The sequence below is a fragment of the Crocuta crocuta genome, unplaced genomic scaffold (assembly GCF_008692635.1).
Source record: "Crocuta crocuta isolate KB4526 unplaced genomic scaffold, BGI_CrCroc_1.0 scaffold139, whole genome shotgun sequence".
In the NCBI taxonomy this organism is placed as follows: domain Eukaryota; kingdom Metazoa; phylum Chordata; class Mammalia; order Carnivora; family Hyaenidae; genus Crocuta; species Crocuta crocuta.
Window position 1 is genome coordinate 1,243,455 of NW_027533258.1, and position 13,631 is coordinate 1,257,085.

Genomic DNA, 13,631 nt, shown 5'->3' on the forward strand with positions numbered 1-13,631 from the left:
CCTTTTCAAACTCCAAGGATCTTCAAAGGAGCAGGTGTGAAGCTCCGGGGCCCTGCCCTCCCCCCTCGCGGGGCTGGGGGCGGGGCGGACGGCAGCATGCAGTCCTAGGCTTGCAAAGGCCACAGCCTAATTCCCCACGTCACCTTCCCGCCTGCTGGTTCCCAGGAGAACCGGAGAAGCATTTTCCCTGTCAGCCTGGTGCACATTAGCATCTCTGACGACCGGTTTCCAACTCTAATCCCCCCTCCCCCGCTCTCCATTGTTCAGGGAAGGAATGGCCGGGCAGCCCCGCCCCCACCTCTCATAGCGGAGGAAGACATTGTTGAGGTCGTCGTTGACATGCAGCAGCTCCTCGGTGACCTCCTCGTTGGACACGCGGGAGATGAGCTCCACGATGCGCTGCTGCATGGCCCGACAGGTCCTGTTCAGCTCCTGCGGAACACACACGCCTCTGGCTAGCCTGCTGGGGACGCTTTGGGTCACATTCCATTTCCTTTGGGAAAATGTGTGCCGATTCGTAAAAGTCACAAAAGGAGTGCACGCTTGTCCAGAAAGCCAGACGTGGGCGGGATGCAAAGAGAAAGGCTCCTCTGCCTTTCCGGCCACTGGCGGAGCAACGAGCTCCTTTTCAGGAGACGGGCCGGTGTCCATAGCTACGTGCTGTCGTGCGTACACCGGTACGGATCTGTGCAGACCGTTCTCTGCATCTAAGAATAGGGTTATTTGCAGCTTGCTTTTTCTCTTCAACAAACTACTCTCGACAACCTTTCCCCGTGACTTTGTACAGCGGCCCCGTCCCTTTGTGTATTCCCCTTGCCCCTCCCCCGTGGCTGGGCGTTTACGTTGAGGCCCCTTTCCGGCCAGCCCCAACACCGCAGCAAGGAACATTCGCGTGCACGCTCAAGCTCCTATGGGAGCACTTCCATAGGACAAGCGCCTAGAAGCGGAATTTCTGGGTGAAAGGGTGTGGCCCTTCAGAATATGGACTGCTAATAGCAGAAGACCCTCCAAAAAGAGATGAGAGGGGTCATTTACACCCCCGGCAGCAGCAAGGGTGGATGGATTTTACGACCGCATTAGGTACGTTTCGGTGGCACGTCTGACATCTCGCGGAGGTGTGAGCTCAGCAAGCTCTGGTCTTTCTTCCCGGCTGATGCCTCTCATGAACTCCCAGTCACCACTGGAGCCCTCCCTACCCCTGGAAGGGCTGTCCCTCTGAAGACAGGCCCTCACCACGTTACGGCCTGGCTACCGCAGGCCTCTGCTCCGGACGGCAGCCCGACTCTGGCTCTTGCGGAAACTTGCTTGCAGAGCCCCTTCACCTACCTGCCAGGGCTCCTTGCCGTCCCGCAGCCCAGACTGGCCCTGCAGCATCCCTGACTACAGGAACAGCCTAAGGACAAAAGTCCTGGTGGGGGGAAAGCTGCAGCTGCTGTCCCAGGCCACCTAGACACCAGAGGCAGCTGATGCCCCAGTGAATGACGGGGGGGTGAGGGGTGGCGGGGAGGTCCTTCCTTCTCACAGCTCAGTCTTAAAACCACCTCCTTTTGAACCATTTCTGGCAGAAGTCACTGCTCTACTCGCTGCACATGTGCGTGTGATCTCTGTTCAGCTCCGTATTTTGTCTCACAATCTGGCCGGCTTGGCTAGAACTAGGTGTCCCCTCCCGCGAGATCATAAACTCCATGATGGAGGTACCACCACTTATCCCCGTGGATGCCCTCATGCCATGTGCTGAGCTACAAAAGGGAAAAGGCCCAGAAATCATCTGCCGAGTGGACCACAGAGGTGGCCAGATGCAAAGCCATGGTGGCCTGTACCAGTGCGCTTACCGCACACGGGGCGTTAGGGCCGGGCTCCTGCTCTACACCCCACACTGAAGCCTCTTGAGGGCAGAGATGGCATCCTTTGTCCCCATTTCTCCAGTACCCGTGACTGACACGTAGGAGCTACTCCCTAAATACTTTGGAGAGAACTAATTAATGAAGGCAAGTTGCATTCCTTCCGTCCACACTTAATTCAGGTTATCTAAATAGCACTCCCGTACACACATGCACACGCACATTCCTGCGTCACCATTGGTGGGCAATCAGTGTCCCAGGCTTGATCCTGCAGGTAAGAGCAAGGTCGGCACTTGGACAGACCTGTCCATCACAGAGTAAGTAGACCAGGAGCAGCCAGGCAGCAGGCCGGACACTGCTTCCGCCGTCACCCTTCCCCTGGCGGCTCGGCCTGTGGGGGCTGCTTCCCTGAGAGCAGAGGCAGCTGAGGAAAGAAGCCCAACCCACGTGGGTCGGCCCAGAACCACCCCGCTACAGCTGTAGTTTTCAAGACAGAAGTATCTAGACGGCTGTGTACAAAATAGCGTGGCGTTTGCGCCAGAAGGAAAACAGCTCCACCTGGAGAGTCTCTGGCATGTTGGGCCCAGTCTCTCTGGTTATAGAAACACTGCCCTGGTCTTGCTTCTACCTGGTGGCTGGCCCTCTGTAGAGTCTGAATGCTACTGTCTGTCTCTCTTGGTCATAGGGACAGCAAGCCCAGTGTCTAGACCTTCTGGTTTTTTCTACCAACAGATCCCCACTCTTGGTTCTCCTAAAAGTGAGATCTCTCTCTTGCTCCCATTCTTCGTTTTGGAGAACGCAGCGGAGCTCCCGGCAAATCACTGGATGGTCAAAACCCCTCTCTTCCTCCCCCCAAGCTGGTACTTCCAGTGCCAGCTGAGCCCTGGGCAGCCCAGCCCAGGCAGGGAGTGGCATTCCCACCAGCAGGAGATGCAAAGGAGGGGAGGTCCGAGCAGGCTGAGGCTGAAGGAAGGATGGGGACCTTGACTCTACAGTGCTCTGAGCCCTTGGTCCGTGCAAACCACCAGCTCCCCATCACGGTTCTCACTCAGTTATCACGTCAGCTTAGCCTTCTGCTAGCCCTGCCTCCACCCAGAGAACAGGGAATTCTCCTTCACCTAGATTCTACCTTTCCCTGGACCCCTTTCCCCGGCGACCAAGTAAGCATTTATAAACATACAGACATGTGTTAGAATAGCAAGAGGCAAATACCAAAAATGAACTGCACAGGACATTATATCCAGTAAAAAGTGAAATACCATAAAACGGCCACTCTTTACCATTGTGAATGGCTCATCCCCCGGCCGGCCAGGACAGGGGCATTCAGGAACCTGCCGGGACCTGGAGGCTGGCCAGAACTCGGGTGACGGATTGTCACAATAACCGACATCAATGCTGATGGACACTCACTGGTCAAATCCAGTCACCGCAGGGGCAGTCAAAGCCAAAGGCCCAGTGGAAACCCTCATTACAGAAACAAAGTATGCTCATGAGTGAGGGCTAAAATGAGGCCAGGCCATCAAGATAAAACAAAACGAAAGCCCACAAAGGAACTCACGAAAGAAGCAATCACAGTACATCGCGTGAAGGATCCCAGCAGCCAGGACTGAATTGAACAGTATAAATGACCGTAGTATTTATAATACATTGTTAGAGCTCAGGAAGCACCTGCTTTGGGCCAAGAAGGGAACATGGATTTAGATGAACTTTCAAAGACCAGCCCCTGTTCACCAAAAGGAAAAAGACACTTGGCCATTCTTGGGCAGCAGATCTTGCCCGGAGCTTTGAAGACCCGCCGGAGACCAGCCAGAGTGTGGGGATGCAGGAGCGGGAAAGACGGAGCCTGGGGACACAAGAGGCCGGGTGGTGGACAGAGCAAAGAGGCATGGTGCCTGCCTCTCTGCTGTCTGCCAGGACCCCTTCCTGGGCGACCCTGTCACTCCCTCCCCCTGGGTGTGCCCGTGCCTGGTATAGATGAGACCGGGATTCACGGGGTCTGCCAAAAATCTCTGACGGGAAAGGGGTCTTGGGACCCAGTGACAGACCCACTCTCTCCAGCAAAGGCAGCAACCCTTCCCCACTGGCCCCACAAATACTAGACACACAGGGAAGTGTGTCTAGTATTGTGGCCAAGCAGCAAGTCCTGGCTCTCTAGGCCGGGGAGGGAAGGGGAAGAGGTCAGTGACTTCCTATCCAAACTGCAGCCAATTCCAAGACAGGAGGACATCTTAGGCTACCCTGGCAGAAGCTGGTGGCTTCACCTCCCAAAGCCATGGGCCTTCTCCAAACACTTCAGACTTTGTAGAATAGCAAACGGCCTCAGGCACTAGCCCTACTGCTCAGGGGCCCCTGAGAAGTCAGCCCCCTCTGTCTGCCATGTTCCTCTCCTTCTTTTTCATCAAATTCCTACTCATCCTTCAAGGCCCCATAATGTTTCCCCACCTCAACCCTTAATCACAAAATTTTCAAACGTAGAGAAGAGATTTAAAAGTTTTAGGGGTGCGTGGGTGGCTCAGTCAGTTACGCATCTGACTTCGGCTCAGGTCATGATTTCGTGGTTTGTGAGTTCAAGCCCCACATCGGGCTCTGTGCTGACAGCTCGGAGCCTGGAGCCTGCTTCAGATTCTGTGTCTCCCTCTCTCTCTGCCCTTCCCTGGCTAACACTCTGTCTCTCAAAAATAAACTGTAAACATTTTTTCTCAAAAAAAAAAAAAAAAAAGTTTTAAAGTAGACTCTATATACCCAACACCTAAATTCTACCTCCCACTAGCATTTTACAATGCCCGCTTACCAGGCATCTACCCAGCGATCCATCTCCTTATCCATCCAGAATGTTTTCTGGGGGCTCCCCCCAACCCGAGACTTCCACAGCACTCTGGCCATACCGCTACTCAGTGCTGCTGCCCCAGGTCGCTAGAGCTCCTCCAGCAGAGCCTTAGTAAGTGAAGACCAGCCCTTACCCCCACCCTAACCACTGGAAGCCTCAGAACGCAGAGCAGGCCTCAACGACGGTTCACTGCAGCCAATGGGGAACCAAACCAGATTCCTCAGAAGACGGCAGGGAGTGTCTCAGTAACATGGCTCCGAACGTCCAGAGCACAGAGCCACTAGATGAGAAAAGGCAAGGCTGGACTCAGTGTCCTCCACGGAGCTCAGGCCCTCCTGTGTGCTGGAAACCAAGTGGCAGGCGGCAAGTGGCCATGATTGACCAGATGAGCTCTTTGGGCCTTCAGCACCATCTGGAACTGTTTCTCCCCAGGGAAGGAAAGGGGATCAGAGAAGTGCCCCAGCTCTGCAGAGCGCCGCTGAAGTGACTCCATAGCCAAGGGTTTGGGACAGCACCCCTCCCACCCCCCCTCAGGGGACCTTTTATTTAGTTTAAACATTACAAGGGCGTCTGAGTGGCTCAGTAGGCTAAGCATCCAACTTGATTTCTGCTCAGGTCATGATCTCACGTTCATGGGATCGAGCACTAAGTGCGGGTCGGTCTGCACTGACATGGTGGAGCCTGCTTGGGATTCTCTCTCTCTCCCTTGCTCTTTGCCCATCCCCTGCTCGTGCTTTCTCATGTGCTCTCGCTCAAAATAAACAAAACATTTACAGATAAATAAATGAACACTGCAGTTCTCTGTAGAGTTTTGTTCATCGAGAAAAGGGTTCCACTACTTTACAGAAATGTTTGGGCTGTGCTAGATGATTTCTGAGACCTCTCCTGGCTCTAACATTACGACTCAGCTCTTGGGAAGAATGAGACCCAAGGGCACAGAATGCAGTGATCTCATGGACTGTGGGCACCAGAAACCCCTGCTCTGCCCTTGTGCTTGCTGCCTTGCTCCCACAGCCTCTAGCTGGTGGGGGGGGGGGGCGTGGATGNGGGCAAAGCCTCCATGCCCCAACCCCAGAGAGGCCCCCAGGGGCCTCCCAAAGAGTTTTGCCTAAACTGGCCCAGAGAGTCTGGCCAGAGCTTCTAAATCAAGGATGTCCAAGGATCTCAGCACACAGTTTTACCATCTCCTTCCTTCAAGTTTTTAAGTCACCATCTTTTTGTTTGTTTAATTTTAAAGAATCTCTACATCCAACGTGGGCTTCAAACAACCCCAAGACCATGAGTTGCGTGCTCCACTGAATGAGCCAGCCAGCACTGAATGTACCTCTAACTCATCTTTTTTTTTTTTTTTTTTTTACCTGTTTGTTTATTTTTGAAAGGGAGAGAGAGAGAGCACAAGAACACAGCAGGGGCACAGAGAGAGGGAGACAGGGAGGATCGCAAGAGGGCTCCGCGCTGACAGCAGAGAGGCCAACGTGGGGCTCAAACTCAGAAACCGTGAGATCAGATCATGACCTGGGCCCAAGTAGGACCCTAATAGACCGGGCCACCCAGGCGCCCCCATCATCTTTAAATAAATAAATAAACAAACAGTGAGAAAAAAGATAGAGATCAAAGGGGAGAGAAGAACCAGAACGTTCTGCCAGCAAGCACCAGCCGGCCGTCTGCACAACCGCCATGGGGTTGCCCACAGCCAGACCCGGGGCAGGCGCAGGTGAGGGGGCCTCCCTCTGCCTACCTCCCCCTCTAAAACAACTGAATGGAGTGACTTCTGGCTGGGAGCCTGGCCCCCAGGTCGTCCCTCCCACCGTGCAACTGCCGGGGACAGGAATTTCCTACGTGTTGAAGATTTCAGCTCCTCCACAGAGGGGGAGAACAGCTGCTTAGTGTTCTTTGTGCAAAAGCCCTCCATCGATGAGAACCTATTAAAATACCCTCTTTCTGTCTAATTAATCCAATGCCTTTATCTTTTCTTCAAGGGACGTTCTCATCCCCACCTCATAAAACAACCTTTTAGTCATCTTTACGAATTTCCTCTGAATCCCTTCCAAGTTCTAAGGAGTATGGAACAAGGTCCTGAAGATATCTTTTCTATAGGTGCAAAGGAAGGGGGGAGGGAAGGAGAAGAAACTCTTTGTTGAAGAGAAGGGGGGATAATGAAGCTAAACATGTAGAATAAACTAGATTTCTCTAGAGAAAATGATCCTGGACATCCTGGTTTTTGTTGAAATGAGATGCAAGAAGTGAGAGGGGATATACCATCTGCTACTTAAAGAAGCAATGTGGAGGAGGGCTTCTTTTATTATCTGATGGATGGCCATGTAGGAATGCCCAATTTTGGCATCTCTGGATTAATTAAAAATTATTATTTGAAGACAAAGCTCAAGAGGCTACTTTGGGAGAGACAGAGGATGCCGAGTGACAGCCTCAGGATCTTTAAAGATTTCACCACTGGCCTCACAGGCCGTAGCTGAGGACATGAACTTCAGCAGACACAGATGCGGTCTCAAATTTCAGGCCCGGACCCAAGCGCCCACACACAGGATGGGGGAGGACACGGCTTCCCAGCCACATGAGAAAGATAAGAGAGGCTTTGTGTTGATGGAAGCTCTCGATTTTACAGCATCTGCCTCCTGCTGAGAACCACCAGTTCACCTACAAGGTAGCCGGCCAACAGCCACATGTGTCCCACTTAGAGATCAGGCCTCTAATCTAGAGTGAAAGGGCTTCTAGCGGTCCTCAAATATTTAAGGACCCACCTCGTGAAGGAGGACTTTGTTTTGTCCTGTCATTAAAGACAACAGACCAGGGTATCAGTGACACAGAGACAGACTTCAGCTTGCTGTATCAAAGGAGGTGCCGGTGACAATCACAGGGGCTCCAATGTGTGTCTGATCTGCCTGGGCGCCACCCTAGATGGATGATTCCTACCCTTCTGAGGGGAATGTGATCACTCTGGGCTCTGAGGGGCAGGCGACTGGCCCAGTATAGCCCAGCCGGTCAGTGGTGGGGCCTGGATGTAAAGCCAGTGGCTCTTTCTGCCCCGCTGTGGCGCTTCCTGAGGTCTAACTAGGATGTGCGCTGGGAAACAAAAGTGCTTCCGGGGACTCATGCACACAGCCTGTCACATCAAGAAAACGTTAAGAAAAGCGAGGCAGGCACCCCAGGCAACATGCTGTGGATGGAATCCAAGCACGTCTGTAGAGGGAGTGGAGGGTTCCACACTGCACAGTGTTCCCTCTGGGCACCCTGCCTCAGTTTCCCTCAGGCTCTCCAGCTAGGCTGACCACACGGCATGAGGAGTGGCTCTCCTGCAGAGCCTCGTGGTGGCTCCTTGAGGCTGCACCTGAAAGCACTTTGCCAGGCACAGGAAGCAATCGGGACGTTCCCGCCCGTGCTTATGGTCGCCATGCAGTGCATCCTGGGACCGAGACCTGCAATTTCCTCTCTTTGCATCTCCTCCACGTCCTACCCAGCAATTCACACGCCAGTCGGGAGCAGCTTCTGTTGGCGTGAATGTTTGGGGTGGTGACAAATGGGCTTGTTTCCATGGCCCTGGCCAGCCCTGTGAGCTCTGGACAGCTTCTACCCTGAGCGATCTGGCTGCCCTCCAGCTCCACTGAGGGGTCCCTGGGGCACATTCCGATCCCATCACTTTCCAAGCAGACGGTGGCATTTTCCCATGCGGCAGTCGCGCGGTCTGGGGTGGCCCTGGCCTTTGGGAGCCCCTGCCCAGCTGGCTTCCGACTGCCCCGGGAAGAAGAGGAGGGAAGGTGTCAAGAATGACTCAGGAGCGAGGCCAGCGGCGAGGAGAGCTGTGCCTGTTCACGCAGCTGCCCGGCTCCTGACTCTCTCGTGCTGGAAGGCCAGCCCCCCACTGGCACCCAGAGCCGCTCCTTCTCTGATTTGTACGACAGCAGGGCGGGCTGCTAGGCTTGGAGTTGGAACAAAACAGAGGGAAGGAAAACGTCATGGGAAGCAACCTATTTTTGAAAACTGTGAGCTGATGCCAGGAGATGAGGTTCTGTTTGTCTTGGCTGATGGGCTTGTTTAAACACACACACACACACACACACACGCACGCACGCACAGAGGATGCTCGGGCTGTCTGCATGCTGGCTGCGTTCAGCCCACCCCCTGCTGCCAGGAGCTCGGCTCTGTGACCACCGCAAGCCCCCATCAGCAGGAATTCGGACGCTGACACAGCACAACGCTGCCTCAAGAGGCCCTCTCGGCTTCTGGATGGTTTCTGGACTGCTCTAGAGGCCAATGCTCCCCCTGCAGGCTGGGAATGGAGGGGAAGGATGCATTCAGGGGACACTGGGTCCCCTGGTGTGTGGCACACAGATGGATGCCGCAGGTGGCAGGCCACGCGGGGCCCCTCGCTCGGGCTGGCGGAGGGGACTTGGCTCGGCTTCAGGAGTGACCGCTGGTGCTGCGGCTCTGTGGAGGGGCACCAGGCCGGGGGCTGCTCCAGGGCAGAGGCTGCACCCCATGCACCTCTGCTTTGCTCCCTGGCAGGCCCAGAGCAGGCCTCCACCCACCCTCAGCTCACCTCCTTAGGAGCTGATGGCGTCCCAGGAGGAGGCGGGAGCGACAAGAGGCTGCCTGAGACCAGGCACGGTCACCGTGGCTGCGTGCACTGCTGAAGGGCAGGGCCATGGGAGCCGGGCCTTCACAGGCGGCGCACTGTGTGCCAGCAGCGAGGTGGGAGGTGCGGCGCCTGGGGGTGGGGGGGCCAAGACTGACTCTGAGCGCCAGACAAGAATAGCGGCAGCAGGCACGTCATGAGGCGCTCCCGCCAGCTTGCCAAGCCAGTCTGGCTCCTGACCTGTTTACTCAAGCGTCATGCTGCCCGCCGGAAAGGTCCCGGCACCTGCAGTCTACGACACTCTTTCTGCGCCCCTCCACAAGGTCACTGCTTCTGAAGGCAGAGCCACTGCCATTTTCTACAAGTGCCGGAGTCGTCTGAGACGGGCGTGGTGGAGATGTGGTCGTCAGCTCTGGGTCGGGCCGGCTCACGCTCTCATCTGAGGGTGGCCCTGCAGGCCATCCCTGCTCCCGGACCCCTCCCTTCACGCCCCCAGACCCACTTGGTGAGCAACGGGCCCCAGGAACCATAGTGTGGGCAAGCCCAGCCTGGAATCCTCAGTATTCAGGAAAAGAAAAGGTGCTTCTATTGTATTTCAGTCTTGGGACTGTCTCGGGGGATACAGTGTGGCTAGAAGGGCTCCCTCATGCAGGAAAGGGTGACCAGGTCCTGTCACCAATGTTTGGGACATAATGCTGAGGGAGCAAAGCAATACACAAAACTGGGCACATGATAGGATCTCAACTACATCTGAAAGGAAAACAAACAAGGAAAAAAGTCTGAAAGACCATGCTTAGACACACCCCGGGGTTACCCGTGGATGTTGGCATCGAAGAAAACAAGTATCTTCTCCCTTATAGTCCCTTTGTCTCTTGAGGGGCATGTGGCTCTGTGATTGGCAATTTATTATCAGGGAAAAACTGTTACGAAGGCAAATAAAAGAGAGAGCCTGGTACTGGCGTCTGATCACTGCCAGGAAGCATGAGGCTGAATGTTAGCCTACACCGACGCGGTCCCTGCCCCTGACTGTCCCCCTGGGCCCCGCTCCTGCCTCACTGCCATCTCTCCCAGTCCAGACCTTCCCCGAGAGGAGGCCCCCTCACCTGTAGCAGCTCCAGATCAGACGAATCCTCCTGCCCGGGGACCATCTCGGTTAACATCTCGGACATGACCTTTGTGTTTCCTCGAACAACGTCCAGCTCACTCCGAAGCCTGGCGATCTGCTGGGCCGGGGAGGTGGGAGTGGGGAGCAAAGCAGGAAGGAGAGGTCAGTCAACCTGCACCTGTCTGGTGACAGTCCCATGCGCTATGACATCTAGGTCACACCTCTGCATGTGCTCGGCAGAAGAAGGCATCTTATCTCACTCTGGTCTGGGTGTGAGGGTGATGGCAGCTCTAGGGGAGAAGCGACTGGGGGTGGGGCAAGGCCCCCCCACAGGGCCCTTGGTTACCAGGAGTCTGTCATGGGTGACTCTGCTGTCACGCTGAGGCAGTGCTGTGCAGGGAAGGAGCACTGGGTCCAGCATGGACTGAGCTGGCTCATGGCTCGGCTCTCCCACAGCAAAACCCTGACCGGGGAATTGATCTCTCCAGGCCTCTGTCCCTATACTTGAAGTGAAAGTGCTGGAGCACGTGATCCCCAAGGGCCCTTCAGCACTGGGGTCCTTACCAGGACCCTCCCTCCTTATAGACTCTGGCCCTAGAAGCTCACAATCTAAGTACTACAGCTCTCGCAGAGGCTGGCTGGCGTTAGCTGCACTTGCCCAGTGTGGCAAGAATGAGGGAGAGGGACCACGAGCAGACTCCAGGGGAGACCCCCCTCCCGAGCCAGCTCCTTACCAAGGTCCCCTTGAAAACTACCCGACCTACCTATCCAACAGAGCTCCCCAAGGCCTGGGCCTGGGCCACCTTTCCTGCAATAGGGACACTGTAAGGGATGGGCCTTAATCTCTCTGAGCCTCGTTTCCTCAGCTACGGAAAGGTAAAAATGACGGCCATGCCTCACAGGGCTGCTGTGAGTAACTGAGTGAAAACCCATGGGGTGCTGGCCTACATGCACCCGGTACCGCTCAGATCCCTCTCCTGCTAAAATCTCCGGAGAGCTGGATTTGCTAGGCTCTTGCTTGAACTGTGACCTAACTCAAATACCTTCCCTCCTCACTGAAGCCCCTTCTGACTCTCCCCTGCCCCTCCCTGAGGCAGAAAAAAGCAGCCCACCTCCTCCCGCAGACCCTCCTTGTCCTGGCTGACCTCCTGGGGCAAGGGGTCTGCCCTCTCAGCACAGGGACTGCGAAAGGGAACTCCAATCCACGTGTATTGGATGGAAAGATGGACAAATGGTCAATAAGGGCACTGGGCGAGGTCCCTAAAGGCTCTTCTCCCCTCTGGTTCTGCCTAGTGGGTATCCCCCCGCCCCTTACCCAGATGATGTTTCTGAGCCTGGAACTTAGGAACCTAACAGACACCACATGGGATCAGAAGGGTCCTCAACGCCAGGCCACTCTTCTTCCATTTTTCCCCTTCTCACCATTTCCAGACACTCCTCCAGACTGTTCTGGCTGCTGGGCAGGCTCTTCCCAAGCTCCCACGCAATGGACAAAGAGTCCACGGAGGGTCTCAGTGACCCTCCGACTCCAAACACGTCAGACTTCCCTCTGAGCAGAACAGGACACGGTTCTGCCTGTGGGAGGCGGAGGCTGCAGCTGGAGACCTTGTTCCCCAGGGCCCCCCTGCTGGGGGCAAGGCCTGGCCATCGTGAGTAGTGAGAACGGGCAGTGCAGTGTCGTGCCGCCCGTCTTCCAGCACACAGCACTTGGGGGGCTATCATGAGGCCTCCCCATCCAGCTGCCCCACCCGCTCCTGACTGCTCCGGGGGGGTGGGGGGGGGCAAGAGGGAAGAACTACCGCCCCATTCTACTAACAGAGGGTAAAGTGACCCAGCCGGGGCCTCACAGCGAGGAGCAGAGTGAGGACTCAAGTGCAGGCCCGCCTGACCTCCCGCTCACCTCTTGCTCGCCTCCTCGGGGCCGCCAGAGAACGGAAACGTGAGCAGCCCTGGCACAGCACTTCGGTTACCCACACCTCATCGCCTGACCCCTCTGACTCAATGGGCTTCCGTAAATAATGATGTTGTCACAGATAATAAATGAGGATTTAAAAAATATAAACACTGGAACAGATTTTCTGTTCTCAAGTCTGATCAGCTCTCAAATTTTAATTAATGGAAATTCTACAGATTCATCTAAACACTAGTCTCCACAACTCGTCTAAAAAAGTCCGGTTTGGGATTTCAATGGCATTGGCCTCTCCGGAAATACCGCAGGGAAGGTGGGCAGAGTTGGGAATAAAGGCAGGAAGAGTGCTTCCTAAGGGCCTTCCTCATCTGGCCGCCACCGAGCGGCACCTTGCCGAGCGGGTCACTGGCCTCTGATGGCTGACGCCTCTTACAGGAGCAATCCAAACCTCTCCACGTGACTCACGGGCTGTTCCAACCCAACTCTGTTGCTATCTGCTGGCCTCACCCTCTGTCTCTCCGATCCTGTGCCTGCACTGGTCCCCAACCCCCAACTGCTGCTCCCTCGAGTGCCCCGCTCCTCCGTGCCTCTGGCCCACGCCCTGTCAGACAAGCCCCGCTCTGCCTTCGAGAGCCTCGGCAGCGTCGGCAACCGGGGAGGCCCTCCAAGGAGTGCTGAACACGCGGCTCCTGTCCCCACAACCGCGCCAGCACACCGTCCACGCCGTCTCTGCACCTGCCTCCCCACTGCGCAGCGTGCCCTCCCTTCTGTCTGTGGGTCGCTGACACTAGCATGGTGCCTGATCAGGGAAGGCCTCCAGAGGTCCCCGGAACGGTGAGCGAGGACAGCTGGCTGGCCGACTTGCCTGTGGCCTGGAAGTATGCGAGTACCTGTTCTGAATTGGCCGTGATGGGGCCAGTCACACTCAGAGCCGGGGCCTGCGGAGCGGAGTAGGGAGCAGGAGGAGGCGAGGAATAGGAGCCAGTACTTGTCCTCTGCTGCAACTGGGGCCTGGGCATGGTCGCGGCCGGATCCACTTCGGGGACGCTCTGGCATGACAACAACAAAGTCCTCTGTTCACCTGGGCTGCCCGCGCAACCGGGCCCGGTGCCTACCCGACCCGGCAGCCCCTGCCCCGCCACAGCCACCTGCAGGGAGGTGGCGCCTGGCTCTAGAGCTCACCTGCGAGGCTCGCGGAAACCCTGCCCCCCATCTCTCCATCCACTAAGAAGGGGTGCCAAGCGCTCCTCCCTCTACTCACTTCCCAGACAACCCAAGCAGCTCAGAGAGGCAGCACTGAGGGCGCTCCGTGAGAGCTCTGGTTCCCATGATTAGGACCCCCTCAGTGTCTGAGCAGA

The 13,631-nt window shown here is 56.0% G+C and overlaps 1 protein-coding gene across 9 annotated transcripts in view; it reads right to left on the reverse strand.

Annotated features, from left to right (window-relative positions):
- The window catches only part of TOM1L2 (target of myb1 like 2 membrane trafficking protein), a 58,009-nt gene that overhangs the window by 20,373 nt on the left and 24,005 nt on the right, over positions 1-13,631 (reverse strand). For 6 of the 9 annotated variants that reach the window (XM_077746556.1, XM_077746554.1, XM_077746553.1 and 3 more), the window contains exons 5-7: positions 13,164-13,322; positions 10,363-10,482; positions 299-432 (exon numbers count right to left, since the gene is read on the reverse strand). In XM_077746556.1, coding sequence (XP_077602682.1) covers positions 299-432; positions 10,363-10,482; positions 13,164-13,322 — 413 coding nt within the window. The remainder of the gene's footprint in view (positions 1-298; positions 433-10,362; positions 10,483-13,163; positions 13,323-13,631) is intronic. The other 3 variants (XM_077746557.1, XM_077746555.1, XM_077746551.1) reach the window with 1 other exon arrangement.